Genomic DNA, 27,212 nt, shown 5'->3' on the forward strand with positions numbered 1-27,212 from the left:
TTTTGATTGTTATTTTCTTCCTGTGTTGGCATACTTTTTAAAACACCAAGTTGGTATGGGACTTGCTTTTTTTTTTTTTTTTTACCTTTATTTTAAAGGAATGATAGCATATTGAAGGCATCGAAGTTAACGGGTACATGGATAGTTAATGGGTATGTGAATTATGGGTAAGGGAATAAATAATTTTTACAAAGATCTGCTTTACAACAAATTCTCGTAAGAAAAGAAAATCGATTTTTATTCAGAAAATTAGAAATTCAGGATCTGAGCGCTTGCTTTTTTTGTGTAAATCATTCTATAAAGTAAGAAAAAGCAACAGGGTTAACAATTCCCATAGTTTATTTTCCAATAAAGTGGTGGACCTCGGCAAGGACTAATGTTGTTGTTTTTTTTGTTTTGTTTTTTGCCTTACTCCGATAATGCTGAAGCTCTTGAACATACTCCTGGTAAAAATGCTGAATGGACCAGCTTTTCTGTTTAGTCAGGTTTATAGTCATGCCGGAGAGCTGGTGAACTGGGGTGAAATATGTAGAACTGTTCACTGGACATCAGCAAGAATTTCACTCTGAAGCTTTGCTGAAAGATACTGCATTGCCCACTATATTCAAAGCTTAGTCTCCCCATAGCAGTGGATGAGAAATCCACATTATTTAGTATGACAGTAATCGGTTTTCAGACATTCATAAAATTTATCTTGAGATAAGTAGAGAAAAGCAGTAAATTTCTCAGATTAGATGACGTATGTTGAGATTTACTGACCCCAAGTTGTGTATGTCATTGTGATTGTTATACGAGACCCCTAATATTTTATATAATGATAACTGTATAATTTTTATATCCAGATACAGGTGTGTGTGTTCTGTCTGAAGTGTTACATAACTTTGAAACTCTAAACATCCCTTGAGGAGAAAGATGTCCAAACTGATGAGATCATCATACTTAAATGAAGGCCTCTAGGGCAGTAATGATGTCAGAGACTAATTGAGGAACCTTATATCAAACTGAATAACTACACAAGAAAGAGAGGAAGCAATCAGGGAAAATGGACAGACGTTTTACGTTTTACTTGTGACATCGCAATGGTCTATTTAGATGAGGGCTGGTAAAGCCACGAGTGTGTTTTGTTATAGTGCTGAATGTCATGATGATGTTACTGTGATAACTAGGGTCTGGGCCTCTGTGTTCTTTAGCTTGGCAGCTGTCTCTCAGAGTGAGTGGTCCCTCAGGAGGGACACGGACAGTGAATCATACTCTCAAATCAACTGGCCATCCAGGTATCAGAGTGGGAGTGTAACCCTTCAAATTTCCCCAGTTGACCCGCTAACTCCATTTTCCAACATTTGACCTTATATCATATGAAGTCCATGCACACAAAAATACATTTGCACCCTTTAGTTTTCATTACCTTGACTTTCTCCATATATAGTCATTTTAGATGTTGACAAACATTTCCCTTGTTAATCCTCTTCCTCCATCCGTTTTTTTTTTTAAACCCATGACCTTTGCCCCTCACCAGAGACCAGCTCCTAACAATGAGACTTGGCTTCATTCCTTTTCAGTTTTTCACTTAAAAAACCATATAACAGGTGGAGCTCATTTGTGTTGTGGAGTCACTTCTGGTTGAGAGATTACCAATAAATGCTTACAATTAACTTTAAATGGTTACCAAGGCACTAATTTGTGTTAATGTATTTACATTAGGCTATCAAAAGGGTTGCAAATAACTTGACTTTGCTTTCCAGCTATTGAAGAACATATTTCTGAAAAGATATGTTGGGTGTTTGTTTTTTTATCCCCTTGAATGTTTAACATATTGATGTCAGGCAAAAGCTAGCTGTTTAATTTATTGAAACATAGGGGGCTTTCACACCAGAGGAACCTTTTCATAGTTCCTAGAACTATTGGCGGAAGTACCCACTTTTTGGCGAGTTCGCACCGCAGGAATTAGTAACGGTTTTAGTTCTAGGAACTCTGTTTGGGGGAACTTAATTAGCTCCTATTTCAGAGTAGGGTCTAAAACGTTCTGTAGGAACTACCAGTGACGTTAAGTGTATGCTGATTGGCCAAACGCATATGAAACATCGGCTAAAGAGAATTTTTAAAAAGCTAGGTAAAAATATTTACTCAACGAACATGGAAAACAGCGTTAACAGCATTTAGCTACCTGTTGTCTGCAGCGTTGTTCTTTTCTCATCCTCGAAGATGTGTAACACTGCAAGTTGTCATGGGAGATTTAGTACAATTTATATGATTGAAAGAACATGAAAATCTTGTTTACATTCCATTTTCATTATCACAAAACCCTAAACACACAACAACAACAGCTCCAATCATGGCGTCCTCCATTCACTGGTTGTTGATGTTTGTAAATGCTGCGAATAAAGATGTCGCTGTTGGCCGCTTCAGAGTTCCTGCTGCTGGTGCAAATACACCAAGGAAAACAGCCCAAGGGGGAAATAAATTGTTAAAAAATCATACAATGTGATTTCCGGATTTTTATTTTTAGATTCTGTCTCTCACAGTGGAAATGCACCTATGCTGAAAATTGTAGACCCCTCCATGATTTCTAAGTAAGAGAACTTGCAAAATCACAGGGTGATCAAATACTTATTGACCTCACTGTAGGTTCTCTAGGAATCACCATACTGGGGTGTGTTTTCCAAAAGCATCGCTGGCTAATTATGATCGCAATTTCCATTGAACTCTAATGGTAACGATGGAACCTGCGACCATAGTTGCTTTTGGGAAACGCGCCCCCGGTTAGTTCCTAGAACTAAGGTCCTAGAACTACACGGTGCGAAAGCCCCTATACTATTCTAATATGAGGAGGTGGTTCTTATTCTTGATGCATGGGACAAAAAAAAATTTAATCTATCATCATCTCTAACAAATTTGACACTTTCTCTCAGGATGATAGTAGGTCATGTTTTTTAATTGGATGAATGTTAATTCCTCTCTTTCCTCCCTTCATGAAGAATACGAGTAAGAGAGAGACAGACAAGGGAGGACATCTCGGGAAGGGGTTCTGATTCAGGGGTAGATGCAGCCTCTGTCAGACGTCATCCAACAGTCGCCCCTCCATATTTAGCTCCCCGACCTCAATCTGCAAACCAACCGCGAACACGGAACTCTGAACTCCCAATCCAACAACCTAATCAGGAGGCCCGCCAACAAAGGGCACATAGTGCGGAGCGACCACGTTTCCAGCGCACTCACAGTATGGACTCACCTGCGTTTCAGCACATAGTTTCAAGTGAAACTGGAAATCATCAGCGTGCCCAAAGTGCAGAGCCCCCAAACTATGAACAGAGTCCTGGTATACACCCTAGCACCTTGGGTCATCAGTCTGGCTTTGGACAAATCAAGCAATCCCTACCAAAGCGAAATAGACAAGATGCTCAAGAACCATTACAAATGCGCAGACATTCACAACAACCACACCCAGCATACAAAGATCTCCAGCAGCCATTACCTGGTCCCAGAGATGCCCCACCACCTGTACAAAAGTATCGGGCTATCCTGCAACCAGTACCTTTGGATCGGGACACTTGCCAACCTGCTCAAGCACATGCACCTACTCAGAAGCCTCTACATGAACATGAACACACCTTGCATTCACGTCTGTCACAAGGGCATTATGGTCACAGCCAACCTCTGCAGTATGGCTCAGTCCACGCACTGCCTCCAGCATATGGACAAATTGTTCACTCAGCTCCTTCCCATACATCTAGTCATCTATCTTCATCTTCCAATGCTCATGAAGCTCACCCTGTGCCTGGACCTTCACTTAGTAAATCTGAAACACTGGATCCCAAAGGACGCTTGCCCATAGCCAGTTTGACACCTTCTGACAAAGAGGGTGAAGAGACTAGACGAAGGGCCAGTGCTGATCACATTCAGCCCATTCACAGAGAAGGTCGATCAGCATCCAGAGTGGATCCAGCTTCAGAAGGGTTACTTAAGAGCAGAAAAGCTGTGCTACCCTCAGAGATCCGCCGCAGGCAAAAGAGTGTGGATGATCCCATGCGTGGACAAACTGATGAAGGTTTGGGAAGTCGGAGAATTAGAAGGATCAGCCAGTCAGAGGAGGTAGAGGAGAGAGGTGGAAGAAAGTTGTACCAATTGGAAAAAAGGAAAGAGCCTACTGGAAGAGGAATTGCTCAGATGGAGGAGGGAACAATAGCAGGTGAAAAGATAATTGGTCTACTAAAAGACCGAGAACAGCTTGATGACCGATGGACCAGTCAATCTGAAGAAAGGGAGGTAGAAAGTGGCACAAAGTATAGTTGGAAAGGTGAAGAAGTGGGACGTGGTGTAAGGAAGATTGGTCAAAGAGAAGAAAACAAGCAAGTAGTTGGTAATAAAAAGGAGGAGAGTCAAGATAATTGGAGCACTCACCAGTTAGAGGGGATGGAACAAGGAGGTGTCAGGAAAGTTGACGAATTCAAAGAAAGAGAATGGGAAGTTGATCGAAGACAATGCCACACTGTACAGTCTGTTGAACCACTGGTGCATGGTGATAAGAAAATCGGTCAAGAGGTAGAGGAGCAGAAAGAAGGCCAAAGGTTCCTGCAAAAAGAAGTGGCAGAAGGGCATGGTAGAAGACGACGGATCAATCTGTCAGAGAATGAAGAAGGGCATGTCAGACGGAGAAGGATAAGCCAATCAGAAGATGATTGGGAGAAACGAAGGGTACGTAAAATTGGACAGTTTGATGAATGGGAAGTGCAAGGGGTGCATCGAATGGGCCAGCCAGATGATAATTTTGAAAGACCTGAGAAAGGAAAGCAGAGGTTAAACACACATCTACCTGAAGAAATGGACACAGCTCCCACACAGCTAACCAATGAACAGCATTTTCCACACCATAGGGTGGGGGACGTCGGAGGCTACTTGCAGAAAGTTTCCTCCCTCCCACAAGCTCAACATCAAGTGAGCCAGGATGAAGGTGACCTGAGGCCAAAGGTGCGAATCCGCTCCATGTCAGATATTGGAGTAGCTCAGCGATCTGCTGCATTGAGAAGTCTGGAATGTGCTGCCAGTCGAGAGTCTGCAATAGGTTTGGGTACAGGGCTTCATACTAGAGAGCTGAGTGGTATGGCCAATGGTGAAATGGGCACCTTGGACACTAGAGTTTCTGTGGCTAAGCTGAGACATTCCTACCTGGAGAATGCTTCTGGACGCAGACCTGAGCTGTATGTGAACTGGCATGTCAGCATGCTAAATCAAAGTTTTATCAAAGATGATGATTAAACCCACTAACCGCTAAGTAATAATCCCAGCAATTGGATGTGAAATTCTGCCTTTTTTTCTGCCACTTGTCATCCAAGCAGCTAAATCTGAATGGACTTTGCATATAAAACACTTAATCTAATATCCTTTAACTATATTTGCATCAGAATGAGATTTTGTAGATTGGATGCCATGGTACAAACTGCTTGATCTTAACCTTGCCTTGACATTGCGTGAAGAAATTTGATTTTATCTTCATCAAATGCATGATTGTCATTGCTAAATAAAATTTGTGTGATTTCTTGATTGATTTGATGTATTGCTCTAAAATTAGGCGGAATTGGGATGATCCAGACGGATTTATCTAAACTAGTTTTGTTGCAGCATTCTGTATTTTTAAAGATAAAATTCAGTCTCAACTGTTTCAGTCTCCCAAAGTGCCCTGAGACCTTTTTTTTGTTTTTTTCTGCAGATGTTTCTATTCTGCAAATGTTGCTTTAGAGGCTTGGTACTAAACAAATTCTGAACGTGTATTTTAAGACAATCTTTCCTGTCTAACAAAGGGAGTCTAAAGGAGACCAAGTTTCCATGGAGATTGATCCAGTTGTCAACAGTGACCGGGAAAGTGGAGCACGTCGGCCCAGACGTTACATTTCCCCTGGAGATGACAGGAAGTCATCTGAGAGGTTTAGAACCCAGCCAATCACATCAGCCGAAAGGCTGGAGTCTGATAGGTACAGTGAAACAGGAAGTCAAATGTTGTACTCAAACCACTAATTTATTATCAATAGTGGTAAACTGTCATTGTTTTATGCTCAAGTATCCCACAGTCTTTTAATAAATATACTGAATATATGAATTTGGATATGAAAGCATTTTTTTGAAAGGTTAAGTAAGTTTCTATAATGTGCATTTGTTTTAGCTATGTAGTTATATTTTTTTCTTTTCTTTAGTCTTCATGCCATAACACTTCGGGGTCAATTATTTTTGTTCTTTTTCTACTTTTATCTTCAGGTCCCGTCTTAGTCCAGAGATTGAACATGCAGAATGTGAGTCAAAATTTAAGCAATATCAAACAAACCAAATATCTGCAACAGTGATTTGGCCATAGTCATTCTTTTACACAACTGTTCTATAAACTGTATATTCAGTAACTTAAGTTTAACCTTCTTTTTTTGTCCAGTGGATGAAGAAAAACTGGACGAACGAGCTAAAATGAGCGTGGCAGCCAAGAGGTCTCTTTTCAGGGTATCAAATCTCTGTAGCATACACAGCTTGTAATATGAAATCACACGAAACTAATGATTACAAAAACACATGTACAGAATATAAAAGTGCCAATAAATTTGGATAACCAAACTATTTTTGACATCTTGTCTTGTAGGAGTTGGAGAAGACTTCAGAGGGAGGTGTCCCCAAACCTCGATCACGCAATGCTGCGGTTGAGAGGAGACTCAGACGAGTACAGGATCGTTCACGGACACAGCCGGTCACGACAGAGGAAGTTGTCATTGCTGCTACGTAAGTCATTTCCTACTTTTGGTTATGTAAAGGATTTAGCTATCATATTAAATGAATCTCGTCACTACAATTTAAAAAAATGTTTGGCAAGAAGTGACACATTCTGTGGACTTACCTTCATGTTGTTGTATTTTCTGTGGAACACAAAGAGAATTCTGATGAAGCAAGAATTATTAAGTTTGTGTTGTATTTTGTATGAATTCACAAAGCTCACATGGTCTACTTTGGTAGAGTTTTTGTTTTTGGAGCTTGTGGTCATTAGGAACTTTGAGTGTTTGTAAAAGAGCAGCATGAATTTTTTCCTTTTGTGTTTTTGGAAAAATGACTGCATACGGGTGTAGAACAACAAGGGGGAGAGTAAACAGTGATAGAATTTTCATTGTGGGTGAATTATTCCTTTAAGGGATAAACCCATCATTGTCTACTCCCATAATCATTTATTTGATGCTGATTTTTTTTTTTTTTACATTGACCCTGATGTTTTTATGATTGCTTATACATTCCTACTTTTGCACCGATTCTTGTTTACTTGTTTACTTTTTGTTTTTGTCCACCTGTAAAGTTCCCCCGCTCCCCCTTCCCAAGTCATCACTAATCAAACCACTGCTCCCAGAATCCCCAGTCCTGCTGTAGTCAGCACTTCCATGACTAGTTTCAGGTATCATTTGAATGCTTCATTTTATTTTGTGTATATGAGAATATAGGCCTTGTTGTCTTGGGCTGCATGCTGTTTCTAAATTTATTCATTGCTTGACTTGGACTTTTTATGGAAACAGAACAGTGTGTTCTTTTGACAGCATGATTGCATATTAATAGAGAATTCAGACCATACTTAGAAGAAAGTGTCAAATTGCCCTTTTCATTCATTGACTGGTGCATCAGATTAATCCGTTCTCAAAATGTTGCAAGTCTCTGTGGGAATCTTTGTGCCAGTGCGCCATCTGCTGGTGAATTGTACTTTCTGTTGTAAATTGTTGTTGGGAGTGTGAAAACTGAATGTCTGGCATGCAATTATGGGTTTATGCAGTTCCGTGATTTTGAAATGTGAGCAAGTGCCTGTGTGTATGAAAAAGTGAGCGTATTTTAATGTGTGTGAGCATGTGCTGATGTTTTTGGGTGTCTACATTAGCGCGTGGTCACCCAGATTAGCTGTAAACAGTCACATAAGTAGCAAAATACATTTGGCATTCTCTATGTGCTTTGAAATGTCAGAGGTGTCACCCGTCTGTCAACAGTTTTATGAGAGTGACAGAGGGTGAGAGATTCACTTTAACTAGAAGGGCAAAGAGAGCAAATCAATGAAATGAAATTACAAGTATAAAAGCACAACACCAGTTTATGTGAGTCCTATGTCTTTTTTAAACTGAGAATGAGGACTGGAATTTTGGCCAGGTAGGGAGTTGAACTCTGTTTGTGTGTGTGTGTGTGTGTTTGTGTGTGTGTGTGTGTGTGTGTGTGTGTGTGTGTGTTTATTAGGGTGAAACAACAGACTCTCAATGATTCAGTCTACTTATAACACAGTCTCATCTAAGTGCTCAATTTCACCATAATATGAGATCAGCAAGTTCTCTGTGTAAACACAAGTATAAAACATTTATCAAAGAACCATTTTACCAAGAACCATTTTTGCACGTCTTTTTAAGTTCTTGCCACTGACTGTACAATTAGAGAGTCAAACAAAGTTTGACACTTTTGCACAATTTTTAATGCAGAAGTGTCTAACTATCTTTATACAACTATGTAGTATAATTAGTTGTTTTTGTTAGTTTTAATAGAAAAATATAAGTCATTTATCTAGCTGTCTGTATAATAGGGGTGTGCGATATGACGATTTTTGATCGTGGACTATAAAAATGTCTCCACGATCTGCTTTTGAAGAAATATCGTAGTATCGCGCTACCGCGCACATTGTCAAATACAGTTCTGGCGCCGCCGTCTCTATATACTGTACAACACCACATACAGCAGTAGAGTTACTCAGACAGGACACTGCACTTATTCGCGATCGCAAAAGTACATTATTTGCATACAAGCCTTGCTGGTTAAATGTTTAATTCGCGCGCTGGTCTGACGTGCGCTTGTTCTGAGCGCATACACCTGAAGCACGCGCACTAAAACGCCTGTCTAACAGCGCCTGATTACTCAACTAAGTTATATTTTGCGCTAATACTGTCAAAACACACAAGGTTTACATACAGACTGAGTTGGTTATCTCTAAAATGAAAGTAAATAGTTAAGAGAGAAATGGATGCGTGCCTGTATATTAGATGCGTGCAGCTCTTAAAGGGACAGGACACTAAACATGCTGTCGACTGTCATTAAAGGGATAGTTCACCCTAAAATTGAATTTCTGTCATTATTTAAACCAAACAGTTGCTGGTCTACATTGACTTTGATAGTAGGAAAGAAAAATCCTATGGAAGTCACTGAGGACCAGCAACTGTTTGGTTTTCCACCTTCTTCAAAATGGCATTTATGTTCAGCAGAAGAAAGAAACTCATTCCGGTTTAAAACAACTTTTGAGTAAATGATGATATAAAAATAAAACATTATGACAGAATTGACAGACAGATGACAGAATATTAATTCGTGGGGGAACTATTCATTTAACCTTAACAAAACAACAAAACACAGAGAAAAATCACTCACTATTCTTGACTGAAAAACTTTAATACAGTTGCTTTAGGAATCAGTCTATCTAGTGTTTTATTTTTATATTTGTTCATTCAATTTCATTGAATGCTCTGCTAAATACACCTATTGTACCTGGAAATAAAGCACTGTTTGTTTTATTTGTATATTATGTGTATTTGTAATGTGTATCTTTGTTCTTATTTTTTAATAAGAAAAATAAAATAATGACAGATTTTTTATCTTCGCCCACTTTGGCCTAAATATCTGCCATGCATCTTTGTCTTTCTAGTTTGGCTGTAATGCTCAGACAACTTGTAAAACCAAAATAGTAAAACTAACAAAGAATCGGGATAAAAATCGTGAATCGTGATATTTCTATAAAAAATCGTGATATGATATTTTTCCCATATCGCCCACCCCTACTGTATAATATTGCCCTCACAGGACTGATCTGACTTAATCTGAAAAACACAGATTTATATAAACAAATGAATAAACTGGATTACTTACTTACTGGAATACTTAATATAATTGTTTAAGATGTATTTTGTGAAGTTTTGTTAGCAGCCGGACTGGTCTCGGTCACTCTGTGTGCAGAACTTTTTATTGTAGTATAGCAACTTCTAATTCTCCTCTCAGTCTGCAGGCATCATCAGCACATGGATCGACTCACCACGAGCAGGAGAAAGATGATGTTTCAAAGGAAGCGTTTCTGAGAGAAGAGGTTTTGGGTCCTGAGGAGCCAGACTTATCAACACTAAGCCTTTCTGAGAAGATGGCATTATTCAATCGCTTGTCACAACCCTCTGGCCAATCAGCAAACGGACCTCATCCTGACACACGCCAGCGTAGAGCCAACGCCCGCTTTCAGACTCAACCTATCACCCAAGGCGAGGTTGATCAGGTGAGGCCTCCCTTGTTTTACCTGTGTGCTAGTTCACTATATTTAGAGACTATTATAATTTTTACATTTAAGTTTAGTGGTCACCAGTGCGCTTTACATTTAGATAGATGTCATTAAAGAGATCATTTAGCAGTTGTAGTTGACTCCAGAGACATTGTGCCATTCACAGGAGCTTACAAAAGACGTAGATCCGTCCGGTCTCACAGATCATCCCGCTGTGATTAATGATTCTGTTGGCCCCCCTCAGAGCGAGCAAGTAAGACACTCTGGACTGAGGCTTTTGATTGGCTGGTCAGTGAGAGCTTTGCCTTGGCAGCAGCTGCTGATTGGTTAATTGCTGAGGCCCCAACAATGTTGCATTTCCAACTGGATATTTTCCACTGCTGAGTTGCATTATAACCGTTTCATTACTTTATTTTAAGAGACTGGCCTGTTTTAATTCTGCATTTCACTGTGCCTGTGTTAAATTATTAAAGGGACTGTTTACCCTAAAATTAAAATAGCCATTTACTCATATTATTTCAAATTGTTTTTTTTTTTAATGAATGAGATGTTTGGCAGAATGTTTACGCTGATTCTTTGCACAGCAAAAGCATATGGAAAACAGGGGCTGTAAGGCTCCAAAATTGAATCTTTTCCTCACACAAGGCCTTATGGCTTCAGATGATATGGAATATAACAAAAAAAGGAGTAACTGTATTGTACTTCAAATCTTAAAAGTATATTTTTGAAAAACTACTTGTAGATAATAATATTATTGAAATAAAAGGTCACTTAAGTTTACTTAGAGGACACTTTCTTGACTACAGTAAACCTTTTTTTTTTTTGTTAATTAAAAAGTGCACTTTATAATAATGTCAAAGGTTCTCCTGCAAAAGTTGTAAAGTACATTTTAATTGTTTTACTAATCTTTTGTCGTGCTTTAAAGAAATGACATGCTGAAGCATGTGGAGTACTTGATTATGATTTGAACTGTAATGTTATTTGATGTTAAATTTGTTTAAAATTTGAAGTTCAAATTTAAGTTCATTTAAATGTTCTAAATTGCAACTTCATTACAAATGTGTAATTACAAATATTTTTAAAAACACAACATACACGTTTCAATAGAAATGACATTAAAGTATATTTGCCATATTTAAACTACATTTATGATAACGCGCATATATATATATATATATATATATATATATATATATATATATATATATATATATATATATATATATATATATATATATATATTATATTTTCTGTTGTGCTTTTTTGAAGCTCAACAGCCCCATTCACTTACACTCATGGGGGTGAAAAAGCAGCCAGGACATTCTGCACAATAACTCTTTATATTCTACAGAAAAAAATATTATTTTTAGAGGTTTGGAAAGAAATAATGACCAAACACAATTGTCTTGGTGAACCATACCTTTAAATAGGCAATTCTGTGCTTGCTATGAGAGACAGTTTTTTTCTCAAGAACGTAGAATTAGAATTGTGTTTTAAACAGACCTTGATGATGATGATTAGTGGTGTAAAAAAAATCAGGTTTGATGAGGTTGTTTGGTATGCCAAAGCACATCTGATCTCTGCAAGCTGCCTCTGAATCATGTGTCCTGCATATGACCTCTGACCTCTTTCGGCTCTTTAAATGCAAACTCCGTCTGTAAATATAATTATTCCTTCTATCTCTCCAGCTGCAAAATGGAAGCATGAAGTTGGAACCTCTCTCTGCATCACTGGTCCGCTCTGTTACCGCGGTCACCGCCCAGGCCTCTGTTGCCACGGTGACAAGTGCTTCCCCATCAATGACCGCAGATGTTCGCATGGGGATCTCTGCGGCTCTGCCCACTACTCAGGCCTCACCCAATCAGGCAGTCTCTGCTCAGCTTCCAGCTTATGAGAGAGGAGTTCGATACTTCAGTCTTACAGAGAATGGGGAAAAACCCACACCTGATGTTCAGTCCCCGCCCCCCACAGAGCAACCTGGCCAATCGGTGTACGGCAAGGGTGTGGCCGACGAGAGTGGGCGGAGAGGAAGACTAGGGTATTTAAGCAGAGAGGAGAGAGACACAGAGATCCCCAGTGTGATTTCCCCTCCGCACACACATGCACTCAGACACACACCCCCTCATGGCAGGGGAGAGTCAGAGCTGAGCGGCCCACGGGAGAGGGAGAAAGAGGGTACACCCGTCTCACAGGGAGGCTACCTCTCGCCAGATGCCCATCAGACGGCAAGAGGAAACGGTACCAGAGCCATCGTCTCAGGTAAGGATAGATAGAATGAAAAAGAAAGGGGGTTTAGATGCTGTGCAAACCAATCTGCTGTGTCTATTGTCTCTGTGCACACAATCACACACATGCTGCACTGATTGGGTTAACCGGCCTCCAGCCTACATGCTGCTCGAGTCGAATGTGATTAGCATAATTTATCATACATCAAGCATGCGGCTCTCTTTGTCTGTCGCGCAAAACTAATGATGCCGAAATGAATCGGGCAGAAGTGGCTCTGTTGCTTTTGTTTGCACTCCCCGCCAAAGCTGTTACTATCCATTTGCCTGGAAGCAATAGGCGTGTGTGTGAATTGTTTCGTAGTAAAGAGGGAAATGAATGAGAGACGGGAGCGGTAAGACGGCTGGAAGTGTGTCTCAGTACACACTGATAGGCATGCAGTCAGCCTACAGGAAAAAAAACACAGCGGGTTATTAGGTTCACGTTTGCCACATGTTAAAGGACAGCCATGATGGCAGAATGCGACAGTGGCTTTCAAAGGATAAAGGGTGTTTTTAACATTGTTCATGTGTGTGTTTTGTGTGGCAGTGGTGCTTAGAGGCTGCTGTCCGTTCATGTGTGTCAGATATTGATTGAACTCTCTGATAAACATGACTCTGTGTGTGATGTGTAATGCATTTTTTTTCTGTATCTGGTGCATTGAATAGCTACACAAATTTGTCTATTAGCTGGATGGATTGATGTAAATATTTGAATATGATATTTGGTATATTAGTGTTGAGCTGTCTTTTGATTACGTTTGATTTAATTAGTACTGATATTGCCTCTGGTTATAGGGTCAGTCTCATGAATCCTATCAAATTTGTCATGTCCATTTTCATAATTCCACCCCCCCACCCCCTCAAAAAAAAAATAAGAGCAAAAATATATATATATATATTTTTTTTAATTGTCATGACTGTAATTCTCTTTTTAAAGCGGCTTTTCCTCAGATATTGAAATTTGTATTTTAACCGTATTAACAAAATATTCAAGTACAATTTTGAATTAAAATAATAATAATTCTGTCAAGGATGTCATGTCCAATTCATAATTTTACCTCCCATATTTTATTTTGTTTTGTTTAAAATTCTCATTGCCATAATTATCTTCTTTGAGTAATGATTGTCATTAGAAATATAAAACATTTATTGTATTAAAGTAAACATTTTGAAGTACAATGATTTTTATTCAAGTAAATCAGCATGGTTTTAAAAACAATGAATGCCATTACATTGAAAGGTAGTGCAACAAATGCAACCATGATGTAAAACAAAAAACATTATAATTTGAAATTCAAATAATTTTTCACATTACATTATGGAGATTATATTAATGGAGATTTAGTGGATTTTCAATTCAAATTCACAAAAACATTAATGTCACAATACAAACAGATCTTAAAAGTCCTAAAAATATGGTTAATTTTTTTTTTTATGCAAAACATTTTTCTTTTTGTGGAGAAATAGACATGTTTCTGACAGCTCTTGTGGGATTTACCCTGGCTGTAAGTCTTTGTGTATTTGCTCTCATGCTGGATCTCAATGCGTTTCTCCAGATGTTTCTGATCCCAGTGTTCCTGTGAGGACGGTGAGCACAGCTGCGGTCTCCTCCAGATGTTCTTCACATACCTCAAACACTCTCACTTACCTCCAGCAAGCCCAGTCCTACACGCTTCCGCAGCCTCAACCAAAACCAGTGCAGCTCCCTCAAATCTACACACCAACCCACGCTCGACCTCAAACACAACCCTACAGCCCACCAACACCACCACAGACACCGGCCAAACCGCAAACACGCCTCATTTCTGACTCTCAGCCTTACATCCACGTTGACTCTCAGGCTCCTCCACGGCAAACCCAGCTGTTCCCTGAACACCAGCGGCAGGTGCAGCCTAGAGTCCCGCCGCAGACCCAGCCCAAACCTCAGTCCTTCCTTCCAAATCAGGCACATGCCTATATTCCCCCTCAAACCAAGATACCCCCTCAAACCCAGCCAAAACCCCAGTGCTTCATACCACCTCCAGCACAGCCCCAAGAAGAGATCCTGGGAAAATACGGCCCGTCTGGTCTCGTCTCCAAAGACCAAAAGCCAGAGATCCACGAAGATCCAGAGGCCATGACATCTATGTCAATCAAAGAGAGGTGTGTGCTGGTTACTTCACTTTTACGTTGTAAGTCAGCATACATTACATACAATATGCAAATCCCATTTATAGTAATTCACACAAAATATGGCATAATAGCAAAGGAGTCAAATTTTGGAAGTAAAAATCCTATTTATCACTATAAATAATTATTTTTAAATTAAAGTGCCGCTATAATGGGTTATGAAAGATTCATATTTTGGTTTTGGGAGTCCCCAACAACAGGTTGACATGCATGCAATGTCAAAAAACACTTTCATTTTCTTATGCATTTATTTTTACCTTATTTGCTCAACGACTCCCAAACGATACGTTTAACGATTCATTTTTCCAAACCCCTCCTTTGCGAGACTCTAATCTGCAGTGATTGGTCGATTTAATTTAAAGGGGTCATATGATGCCATTTCTTGTTTTCCTTTTCTTTAGTGTGTTATGTAGCTGTTTGTGCATGTATAAGATCTGCAGAGTTACAAAGCTCAAAGTCTCCCACAAAAGGATTTATTCTATCTAAAAAGAAGCCTGATCCCCCCCCCCCCCCCACATGTCTACATCACAATGAGGAAATATTCACGTAATGCCGCCCAAATGTGCACGCGAGGAAAGAAGGCGTGGTTTCAGTAACCGCAGTAGTGTTGATGCAGCCATGTCAGGGAGACGCTGTGTTTCTATGCGAAAGCAAAAGCACTTAATTTATCCTTCCAAAAGTAGATGCAATTAGGAATCATAAGTTATGATTATTTACAACAGAACAGCACAACCCAAATGTTCGAATTTGTGCATTTTGTGGACGACTGTTTTGTGACCCTAGTAGAGTACAAGGCTGGCTGTGCACAAAGGCTATTTCTAAAAAAAAAAGGGGTCAATTCTGACTTTGCCATGACAATCTGGCCAGTGTTGGGGTAACGCATTACAAGTAACGCGAGTTACGTTATATTACTTTTTTCAAGTAACTAGTAAAGTAATGCCTTTTTAGTTTACAAGAAAATATATATATATTTTTAAAGTAACGCCAGTTACTTTTTTCCCATTTATTGACTGACAGTGCGCTGTGTGAACATGCTGTTACTGTAGTTCTAGACTAAATGTGAATGTGCATTAATTCATCCCACTCGCAAAAAAACAGATTTAGTATTCATCCAAATGAATTAAAACAGTGAAATGCAAACTCAGAATATGACGCAAACTTGCAGTACTTAAAAATGTTAAACAATAAGTTTAAGTTTAATCCCATTTTATTAACCAATATCTTTGCTGCTGACCTTTGATCCAGTTCAACCATACTAATAAGCCAAAAATGATTTTAGATAAACTAACAATTGTGCTTCATTGCTTTTTATTGCTGAAGAGTGTTGAACCCTCTTCTCCTGCGTTCTACTTTACAGATGTGAATTTACTTTTCCTTCAGCCTGAGGTTTATTCATTACACTTTTTGGTGTGAAAGAGCTTTTACATTTGCTATAATTAGAACTTCTTGTATTAAAAACAATCAAGCCCTGCTCTTATTTAAAAAGTAACGCAAAAGTAACGTAACGCATTACTTTCCATAAAAAGTAGCCTGCCTCTCTGCAGGACATCTACCTCAAACGCTGCAAAAATAGAGCTGTCAAAATCATCAAGGACTCAAATCACCCTGGTAACCGTCGATTCACTTTCTAGCCAAGTAACGCAATTATTGTAATGTAAATATTGTAATGCATTACTTTTAAAAGTAACTTTCCCCAACACTGAATCTGGCGCAGCGACTGTAAGTATGTTTTGTTATTAGTTTAAGTATTTGCTATTGACTGTTCAAATGCAGAGTTATGCGCAGTCTAGAGTAACGCGTTGTGTGTGTGTGAGAGAGAGACAGGGTTACATCACAGTGGAGTCAGCTGTCTTAACTGCGGCTTGTGTACTGCAAACACATACAAGCTTCATCACTGTGTCTGTCACGTGACTCTGTTCCCCTCTTGGGCTTGAACTGATGGTAAAACTAACGACATTATTAACTGTCTTTATATTTACTTTGAAAGCTGAAGCTAGCGATTATGGTAAGGGCCATTATATTTCCGACACGCGCTTGTGGTGTTCGGCCAATCACAATGCATTGTGTCAGCTGGCCAATCAGAGCAGACTGCGCTTGTCGGAAGGAGGAGCTTTGTAGAAAACGACGCGTTTGAGAGAGGTGGGTCATATAGGAACTACAATAATGTACAGTATTTGAAAAATAATGTGTTTTTTGAAATTAAAGCATGTCAACACATTTTGTTACACCAAACACACAAAATAATGATCTTTAAAAAAGCATCATATGACACCTTTAAAGCAGTGTTTGCTTATAGCAGATGAACAGCACACTTATGTCATATTGCAGTGTAAGAAACAATGGCACATGTATTGGAGTGTGCTGATGGCTTTAGATGTTGCAGGTTGACTGGAGCTGTTCTCCTTCTGTCTTGCCTTTATAAATTAAATTGGGTCATCTCTGCTCTCGGTGAGCGCTGATAATGCGGACAGCACTATTTTAGATCTCCCAGCCTTCCCCACAGGGCAGGATGAAATGAGTACAGCGAGAGATAGAGACAACAAACCATGACAAAGTCACATGAGAAAGCTGAATTGTGAAGAATTTTGTATGCTGTAGTATTTGGTGGGATTTCTGAAAAGTGTGTTGTACAACAAACACTTTTCTGTTGTCATTTCTTTCCTTTTATATTACAGTACAGTAAGTTATCTGCATGAGTTTCACATCTACAGTGTAAACATCAGTTCAAAATGGAGTGAAGCGTTTGATACTTGCCTTTCTCAGGTTAGCCATGTTGAAGAAGAGTGGAGAGGAAGATTGGAAAAACAGGATCAACAAGAAGCAGGAAGTTAAACAGGAAGTGGTGTCTGTAAGCGAGAAGAGTAGTCAAATAATGGAGGAGGAAGGCTTTAAGAAAAAGGTAAGTATCTGTAGCCTAGCAACATCAAATCTGGAAATGCATCACAGGGGTTACAAGGCAAAATTAATGCATTTCTTTTATAATGAATTATATATAAAGGCTTTAAGTAAAGTGTTCCCACAATTGTCTTGTGTCCCCACCAGCTACCCACTATTATAATAGTTTCTACATCTGGGTGCAAGTAATAACCAGTGTGATGTCTATAAATAGACAGTGGTGTCTATGATCTGAAACACTAATATTGTAATGTTCTTTCCATAAATTAACTTTTTACATTCATATGAAATAATACTCTTTAACTGCAGTTTTCATATAGTCGTTGTTTTTCATATTATATTCAGGGGTGTAAAAAGTACTGAGAAACTGTACTTGGGTTCAAGTACAAATACAGTCCAAAAAAAAAAAAGATTGTCCCCTTTTAGTATTTTTTATGCTTTTTTTTTTTTTTTTAAGAAAGCTGTCAAAAAAATCTGTTTTCTCATTGTTTGATTTCTTATTGACAGTGGGAAAAAATATTATAATCTTATAATTATTTTAATAAAAGAAAATATAAAGAATATTATACAAAATTTTAATTAATGTGAGCATGATTTATTGGCTTGTTACAAGAAAAAAAAAATTAATTGAGGAAAGATTTAAGTCCTGATGACATTAATACAAAAGTATTTTGTACTTAAGTCTGCATTAAATTGTAAACGAGTAAAAAGTATTCCGTTTTAACAGTACTGTTGTAAAGGACAAATTCTCTAAAATAATGCTTTAGTAGTGAACTATTGCTCAAATACTTTACATCTCTAATGAAAGCACATACATGCTACATTTAATTCTTTGCAGTGTATATAGAGTGACCTAAGAATGACATGTGAATGCAACATCTCTAATGGTGCCATAAGGACTTGAAATGGATATTCTTTTAAAAATCATTCTTTGTGTTCCTTGGAAGAAAGTAAAGTTCTTAAAGTGAATTTTAATGTTTGGTGAACTATTCTAGCCAATCAAAACCGTGAATCAGATGTGTTATACTAATTTGTGAATCGTAACACCTTAATTTACTCCTGTAGGCAAAGCTGTGACTTGACTGCCTAGACCTGAAACCTGTACTTTACACCGTCTGAGTCATTTCACAGCGTGGTGTAGTAAAATGTGTGGTATTCATCTTTTCAGACGTTGTGTAATTTTCAGTGTTCACAGAGTTTTATATAGAAACCTGTGCGTTCCTGAGTTATCGTGTTACTCTCAATTCAGCAAGTGCAAAGGTTAAAGGAATGATGGGTTTTCAGTTTATCCTAATCTGAAAGGCCAGGTCTTGATAAAGGCCAGGTCTTGCACACCAAATGGATATGTAGAATTTTTCCGGTTTTAGCTCTTTGAACCACACACACACACACGCATCTCCTGTGTGTTTAGGACGAGACTGTTATCAGAGAGTTCACATCATCTGAGCAGCTCTGGGTAAGCGTCTACATTAGTGTCTGTCTAGACAAGTTTGGCTTTAGCTGCAAGAAGACTGGCCTGCTATTGAAATCTGCAGTTTGATTGGCTTTTTCTTAAAGGACTGACACGCGGCTTGCCTTATCTTCTAAATTAACCTCATTTTATAGCTCACTGTAAAATATTTTACACATTTCAGTTGGTAAAGCTTTACATTAAACTTTAGCATTTTTAAAAGTAAAAGTTATGTTAACAGAATTAGTAAGCTAACGTGAACTAACACGAACAATTAATAATTGTATTTTTATTAGCCATTTTATTTTATTAGTAGTTACTTTTACAAAGAATAAGTGTTGTAAAAATACATAGCTAATGCATTAACTAATGTTAACAAATAAGGTGGCTATAGCAAGTTAATATTTGCATTTCTCTAAAACCATACTGCGGTTGAAATGTTTATGAACATGCTGTAATAAATACACTTAACATTGTAGATGAGGCTCCTTGCTTTTCTAGATGGACCAGATCTGTGCTTCTCAACTGATGGGTCACATCTCAAAAATAGGTGACTGGTCTGTTCTGATACCATTATGGTCAGCAGAAACGAATGTTCAATAAAATATAGCTAACCAAGAACATGAAACCTTTATGATGTATAGAAATCAGAAAGGTCAGCTATCTTATATCATGTTAATATATTTGAGTTTTGGCAGTTCTTAATCTTGTTAGATTTCAATTTTTGTACAATAACCAATTTTGGTGCCGTGTTAGTTGCCACTTGATATCCAATGTAAAAATCTTTGGCTTGAAGTAAAACCAGTTGAGAACCACTAGTCCAGATTTTCCTTTTGCCTTTTCCCTCATTCATTCTCTGACATTCATTCTCTGTGAATTCTATTCTTCCATTCATATCTACCCCCTGTAATCATTCTCTCATTCTTTCATTCACGTTTTTCTTCTGTCTACTTCCTGTTTTCCCCTTCTCCTGTCTGTAGGAGCCTGTCTTTTCTTCTACCTACTCTCCTCCTCTTCTCCCATCTACCCCAAAATGCCAATATGTAGAACAACAAGGCCAGGTAAGAGAGAGCGTGTGCATTTTGGAACCATTTCAATTGCAACATAACTCTACGAAAGGTCCGAGTTTCCTCTTTGTTTGTCTGTTCCATCCTTGTGCCACCAGATAATCTGTATTAATCTAGAATGTTCTGAACATTGGTTTGTGTCAGATGAGATGGGAGTTGCTTTTTTCTCTTTGATTTGAATCTAGTTCTTGATTTATTTGTGTACATGTATTTAAGTATGAAAACAAAAGGCTGAAGACAATATTGCTGTTACAAAAGTTATGCAAGTAAATGCCTTGCTGTATAAATTCTAAGAGGTTCGAAACGATTTCTAGTTAAATGCATATCTGTGCTTCAATACACCAAGTAAAAATAGTCTGGTTTGATTTTGTTTATAATAGACTCGTATTATTAGTTTGCATAATTTATTCTTCGGTTCACTGTGGATGATAGTAGAAAACATGTATTTCTTTGAGAGAAACAGGCAGCAGAGCCAAATTTCTGTAGATTTACTCAGGGCAAATGCATTCATTAAATGAGCGTTGGCAGCATAAATGCGTAAATCTAATTTAGATGGAAATGCAGAGCACTTTGAGTAAGGATTACTGCATTTTTGGCTTTTGCTGTTGACTGGCAGATTTCAGTACTGTATGAACAGCAAAGAGGATGGTGATATTCTAATGATTTTAAAGCACTTTTGACATGGGCTGTACAATTTGAGTTTACTGATGACCTTCTCGTGTGAATTATCTGTCCATTATGTCCAAGTCGTTGGTCAGAATGATCTATAGCCATCATATCTGTTTTGTCTCATGTAATCAGAAGCTTGAAGAGGGGGAGGGGCAGGGGCAGATGTCTATTGAAGAAAGGAAGCAGATGATCTCGACGCGGGAGGAGGCGTGGCAGAGCGCAGGGAAGGGCGTGGCCAATGACTCCAGCCAGTACACTGTGGCTGCCAGGATGGTGAAAAAAGGTTAGGATGTGCAAATCAAAAATTCTGTTTTGAAATATTTACAGTGAGAAATTAACAAAATATCTTAATGGAACATGATCTTTACTTTAATGTCCTAATGATTTTTGGTATAAAATAAAAATCAATCATTTTGACCCATACAATGTATTTTTGACTATTGCTGCAAATACACCCCAGTGACTTAAGACTGGTTTTGTGGTCCAGGGTCACATATAATAATGTAAAATTGAAACAACATGCATACTCTGTCCTGTAAAAGAAAAAGCAATCATACTAAATATTATTACAAGTTTGAAGGAGAGTGGCAAAGATAAAGATTTAAAATGACAGTTAATTAGTTTTGGGGGGCTGAACTATAATCATTAAATAATCTAAGATGATTCATGTTCTAAATATACCTAACAAAGATTTTTGCTATATAAACTATTGTTACACTAAATGACATTCTACTGTTTGCCTTCTGTAAATCATGGTACAAATGTATAATTATAAATGTTTGTTAAACATTCATACAATTTATATATACATTTAATTTAGATTTTTTAATGACATAGAATAACATTACATGGGTAGCGTATTAATTTTTTTACCTGTCTGCTTACCTGACAGGTCTGGCTGCCTCATCTGCAGTGATCAGCCCTATTCTGTCTCCAGTCTCTGCTAAACTGAAGAGCAGTGTGCCAGCTATCTCGAAACCACATGAAGGTTAGACAAACACACTTCATGAAAGAAGATATTCTTGTTTGGAAGAACCAGACTTTGAGAGTTTGTTGTTGCACCATAATAACTGGGGCAAAAACCTGATGTGCTGCAGAAATTGAGGCCAGAGCAGAGATGGAGTCTGATAAGAAGCTGGAAAAGCTGGAGACGTTTTTAGGGCGTTTGAACAGTAAAGGTGAGTTGATTGAAGCAAATTCTTGTATTTTTTTGTTTTTTTAGAAGAGGATGTTATGAGCCCATTGTTGAGGTAAAAGTAGAAATCATAATTGCATAATTTGGTGTCAAAATCTTTTCATTCACCGTCACAGTGACCTGATAATGGAGCTTTTAATTAAACCATCATGACTTTGTGTGTTGTGAAACATTTCTATTACAATTTCTTTCTATTGCACTGCCATCTCAATCCTTTCCTTTCTCTCAGTATCAGGTTTGCAGGAGACGACTTTGACGGTGACAGAAAAAGCTGTGAAGGAAGTGATGCGACTGGATGATGAGATCTTTTCAAAATTTTACCGCCACATGACAGATATTCCCCGCAGCAGGATGCATCTGGATGAGGACTTTGATACCATCTTTGGAAAACAAACTCCAACGTAAGATTTTGAGTTTCTTTAATATATGTACAAGCATTTTATTTTTAGATTTAAAAATATTTAAATTATTTTTTGTAAAAAAAAAATATATATTTTTAAATTGTTGTTTTTTTAAACGGCATATTGTAGTTTTACTGCTTCATTAATCTTTAATGCAACATTTGGCTCTAAACTTCATTTAAAGCTACTTATTGCACTTTCTCTGTCTTTTGGCCTCTCTTTGGCTCCTAGCTTGACATCAGCGATGGTGCAGCACAAGCGGGCCGTTCGTCCCTCCCGTAATGTCCAGGCCTCCAGGAACCCCTTAAAGATTCTCGCTGCAAGAGAAGACATCCGACAGGAGTACACCGAGGAGAGACTGAACGTTGGTCAGCTAGAAACCAAGAGAATTAAACGGGAGAAAAGTGAGTAGACAATGCAATGAATGGAAATGTGCTTCAGTTCACTGTTGTCATTCTTAACTAAAAATATTTTCAGCAATTGAAATAAAGCTAAAAAATAATATATAGATATTAGATTACAAACTAAAAAATCAAACTTGATAAATGACTGAAAAAAGTTCAGCTTGAAGGATTAAAATTGCTAAAACTAAAATTGAAATAAAAATAAAATAAAGCTAAATAAAAATATTAAATTAATAAAAAATAATAAAATTAATCTTAAACTTAAACTGAAATTAAAATGAGAAGTATAATTTTTCAAAATATTAAGTACTATAATATGTAAAGCTAATATAAATAATAGTAATTGTACTAATATAAATTTAATAGTAGTATATAAATAATACTAAAATAACATTGCTTCATTCATAAAAGTTTTTTTTATTGAGAACAACATAAAAACAATGAAGGAAAGGAAAGGGAAAAAGTGAAAGGGCTGTAAAACACATTTTTTATACAAAAAATGGAAAAAAGTGAGTTAGAAATAATTTCTTAATACTGCTGTTCAGCAAGCAGAACATTTAAAAAAAGTTTCTGCATTGAAAATTTGCATTCACATGAATCAAATTTTGTTAACAGAATTAGAAGATTAAAAATACTTAATTTTCTATTGTAATAATGTTGTTTTTAACGTGTTTTCCAGTGAGCAAGAGCTCCAGTTTGTCGGATGCAGCTCTGGCTGGTTTGGCCAGTAAAGAGAGATACAGCAGCGTGAGTCTGCGCAGTGTCAGCGTCTCAGAGCAGATGACCAATAACAGCGCAGCTCCCTACAAAAAACTCATGCTCATGCAGGTCAAAGGTCAGTCTGTAGTTCTCTAACACTGTCTCCAAACCAGGAATGATGTGATAATGTGATCCATGGAAAGGTTTTTTTTCTGTCACATTAAGCTGGAAAGGCATGCCCACAGTAAAATCATATTAGTCCAAACATCAGATGTGTTCTGATTGGCTTTCTGTGAAAACAGACAAATTACCTAACTAGCATTAAGCCTGACATACAGTGTAATACCCACAGAAGGCACAAAATTTGATATGAATTGTAATATTGATATTTTACTGCAGCAGGTATGTGTTTTAGTGGTTGTGTGCTAAACTGTATGTGCATGAATGTTCTCCAGGTCGACGTCATGTCCAGACCAGATTAGTGGAGCCTAGAGTGTCCTCTCTGAACAGCGGTGACTGTTTTCTGCTGGTTACGCCTGAGCATTGCTTCGTTTGGATCGGAGAGTTTGCAAATGTCATTGAAAGAGCCAAAGTACCATCTGACTTCTTATGCACACTATTCTTCATATCATCATAAAGCTTTGTAATTCAGTGCTATGTTGTTCCATTTGACATCTAGGCATCAGAACTGGCCACTTTCATCCAGCTGAACCATGATCTTGGTTGTCGAGCATCACTGGTAGAGACGATCGAAGAAGGAGTGAATGCACAAAGCCCTGCAGCTACTGAGTTCTGGAAGATCCTGGGAGGACCAGCCAACTACCACTGTATGTACCCTAAAATAGATAGCATTTATGTGCTATTATCTGAATTGAAATGAATAATAATATTCTGTGTGTGTGTGTGTAATGATCACAGCGGCCGGGTCTCCAGACGAGGATGAGATGTTTGAAAGTGCCATTGTGGAGACTAACTGTATCTTCCGTCTTGTGGACGATAAACTGCTTCCTGATGATGATTTCTGGGGAAAAGTTCCTCGTAGTTCACTTTTGGGCTCTAAAGAGGTCAGAAAATTATATTTTGTGACTTTTTGAGGTTTTAGATATTGTTTAATACCTTAAATTCATGTTTTATTAAATGTGAAACATTTTAGCATTATTTGCATGTAACTAAGTTTAAACTATGTATCTAACTACATTTATTAGTATGATTTATATTATGTAACTGAGAATTAAACATTTAGAAAATTCTATTTTTGTAGTTGCGTATTTTGCATATTTTGACATTTTAATAACTTTTTCCTCATTTTATTTGAATATATGTTAATCATGAATATTTGTTTTTCTTGGCTCTCTTGTTCATGTTAGGTGGTAGTGTTTGATTTTGGTAGTGAAGTGTACGTGTGGCATGGTAAAGAGGTCACACTGGCACAGAGGAAGGTGGCGTTTCAGCTGGCCAAGCACCTTTGGAACGGGACGTTTGATTATACCAACTGTGACATCAACCCTCTGGACCCTGGAGGACACAACACACTCATACCGAGGTTCGCAGGAGTTTACTTAAATTGATTATATTAAGTTTCACACACACTAATTACGATGTAAAGTTATGTGTATGGTTTCTTTTTAGGAAAGGTCAAGGTCGCCCAGACTGGGCCATTTTTGGCAGACTGACCGAACATAATGAAACATGCCTTTATAAAGAGAAATTCCTGGACTGGAAAGATGCTTCTAGACTGTCACCTAAAAATGTCATCGAGCACCCCTTTCAGCAGAAGGTGAGTTTCTGTGTGTGTTAGTATCTGCTTTTGGTTCAATGACAAGCTGCAAAACATAAAAGGAAAAAATCCTTTGACTTGTTATTATTAGGGATGTGAATTGTGAGCAATGTACTGATTCTGATAATGATTCCTCTTCATCATTGTTTGCAATTATGAACCAATTATTGAATACCTACACTATTAAAAAAGGCAGAGTTGGAAATATTTTTTTTTTGAAAAGTCTTTTCTGTTCACCAAGGCTACATTTATTTGTTCAAAAATACAGTAAAAACAGTCATATTGTGAAATATTATTACAATATAAAAGAATTGCTTTCTATTTGAAAGTATTTTAAAATAGTTTATTTCTGTGATGTCAAAGCCTCATTACACCAGTCTTCAGTGTCACACGATCCTTCAGAAATCATTCTATGTTGTTTTGCTTCTCAAGAAACATTTCTTATGTTGAAAACAGTTGTGCTGCTTAATGTTTTTGTGGAAACTGAGAATTTTTTCAAGATTCTTTGGTGGATAGGAAGTTAAAAAGAACAGCATTTTTTAATAGTATTTCAAAAACATTTGTCTTTTCTGTCACTTTTGATTAATTTAATGTCTTAAAGTATTAATTTCTTACAAAAAGATTATAATGACCTCAGTCTTTCGAACATGTCTAAGAAAGAAAACTAAACTCAAATATTAAACATACAAACACAATAACACCATTATATAATCACAATATACAACTATATTCAAAATATTTTTATTGCGTTTAATTCATTGCGTATTGTGGTGAAAAAGGAAATTCTTGTTTCCCATCTGTTCAGTTGATGTTCTTTTGATTTAAGCACAACTTTTCTTTCCTTTTTTTTTAATTTTCTTATTCTCTTCTTTAAACCGCTGCTCTTCCCTTCTCAGGAGTCTCCGGGCACAGATTCCCGTTCTGAGTGCCAGGCATACAGCGCCTCTCTGATGCTGCCGGTCCTGCATTCGCCCATCAGTACAGTTCTGGACGGTCAGAATGTAGGTCGAGGACACGGTCCAGTGGAGAACGGCTCGGACGACTGCATGCGCTCTCTGGAGATCAGCACGGTTTCTGTTGACGTCTGGCACATCCTAGAGTTTGACTACAGCCGACTGCCCAAGCAGAGCATTGGTCAGTTTCACGAGGGAGATGCTTACGTGGTGAAATGGAAGTACGTGGTGAGCGCAGCAGGTTAGTAACAGCACTGGGACAAATGAACTTGCCTTTTTTTTTTTCGTTTGCAATAGTTGTTTATATCCATGTACTTTGTGTAGTAAAATATGATTAAACATCAGATAGTTTATCAGAATAATTTTAATACAATTTACTTAGTTAAAACACTGTTAGGACTGACATTATGCAGTAAGCGGGAAAATTCTATTACTGAAGTATAGAATGCATGCTCTTTTCATATGCTGGTATAAAACTGTCAGTACTCTCCTCTTAGCGTGTTACTGTGTCTATGTGCAGTGGGCAGCAGGCAGAAGCCGGATCAGGTGCGCAGTGCAGGCCCCGGCAGGGAGAAGTGCTGCTATTTCTTCTGGCAGGGCAGAAACTCGACGGTCAGTGAAAAAGGAACGTCTGCACTCATGACTGTTGAACTGGATGAAGAGAGAGGAGCACAGGTAGGATGAGATACTGCACTAAACACACTTGACTGCTTTCTGCTCCACTCTTTCATTGACTCAGTGCTTCGGTGACTCATATTCAGATGCAGGTCCAGCAGGGGAAGGAGCCGCCTTGTTTCCTGCAGTGTTTCAATGGAGGGATGATTGTGCATTCTGGGAAGAGAGAAGAAGAAGAGGAGAACATTCAGAGTAAGAGGATAGCATATTTGCAATGCTCCTGTTCAGTTCAAATTTCGGATTTGTTAGGAACAGTGATGAGTAGTAACTGATGTATGCAATCTGGATAATGTAAAAATT

At 37.9% G+C, this 27,212-nt stretch overlaps 1 protein-coding gene across 1 annotated transcript in view; it reads left to right on the forward strand.

Moving 5' to 3' along the window:
* Window positions 1-27,212, forward strand: part of LOC306881069 (supervillin-like) — a gene marked incomplete at both ends in the record, with an annotated part of 38,348 nt that overhangs the window by 6,182 nt on the left and 4,954 nt on the right. The window contains 26 exons of the mRNA XM_079434969.1: window positions 5,796-5,966; window positions 6,247-6,281; window positions 6,416-6,480; window positions 6,617-6,753; window positions 7,316-7,411; window positions 10,027-10,291; window positions 10,461-10,547; window positions 11,983-12,553; window positions 14,115-14,700; window positions 17,491-17,626; window positions 19,034-19,078; window positions 20,053-20,133; window positions 20,941-21,091; window positions 21,701-21,796; window positions 21,906-21,986; window positions 22,233-22,404; window positions 22,636-22,808; window positions 23,488-23,643; window positions 23,963-24,099; window positions 24,187-24,334; window positions 24,426-24,571; window positions 24,875-25,050; window positions 25,137-25,284; window positions 26,181-26,478; window positions 26,758-26,912; window positions 26,999-27,104. Coding sequence (XP_079291095.1) covers window positions 5,796-5,966; window positions 6,247-6,281; window positions 6,416-6,480; window positions 6,617-6,753; window positions 7,316-7,411; window positions 10,027-10,291; window positions 10,461-10,547; window positions 11,983-12,553; window positions 14,115-14,700; window positions 17,491-17,626; window positions 19,034-19,078; window positions 20,053-20,133; window positions 20,941-21,091; window positions 21,701-21,796; window positions 21,906-21,986; window positions 22,233-22,404; window positions 22,636-22,808; window positions 23,488-23,643; window positions 23,963-24,099; window positions 24,187-24,334; window positions 24,426-24,571; window positions 24,875-25,050; window positions 25,137-25,284; window positions 26,181-26,478; window positions 26,758-26,912; window positions 26,999-27,104 — 4,418 coding nt within the window. The remainder of the gene's footprint in view (window positions 1-5,795; window positions 5,967-6,246; window positions 6,282-6,415; window positions 6,481-6,616; window positions 6,754-7,315; window positions 7,412-10,026; window positions 10,292-10,460; window positions 10,548-11,982; window positions 12,554-14,114; window positions 14,701-17,490; window positions 17,627-19,033; window positions 19,079-20,052; window positions 20,134-20,940; window positions 21,092-21,700; window positions 21,797-21,905; window positions 21,987-22,232; window positions 22,405-22,635; window positions 22,809-23,487; window positions 23,644-23,962; window positions 24,100-24,186; window positions 24,335-24,425; window positions 24,572-24,874; window positions 25,051-25,136; window positions 25,285-26,180; window positions 26,479-26,757; window positions 26,913-26,998; window positions 27,105-27,212) is intronic.

This window comes from Barbus barbus (genome assembly GCF_936440315.1).
Source record: "Barbus barbus genome assembly, chromosome: 15".
In the NCBI taxonomy this organism is placed as follows: Eukaryota; Metazoa; Chordata; class Actinopteri; order Cypriniformes; family Cyprinidae; genus Barbus; species Barbus barbus.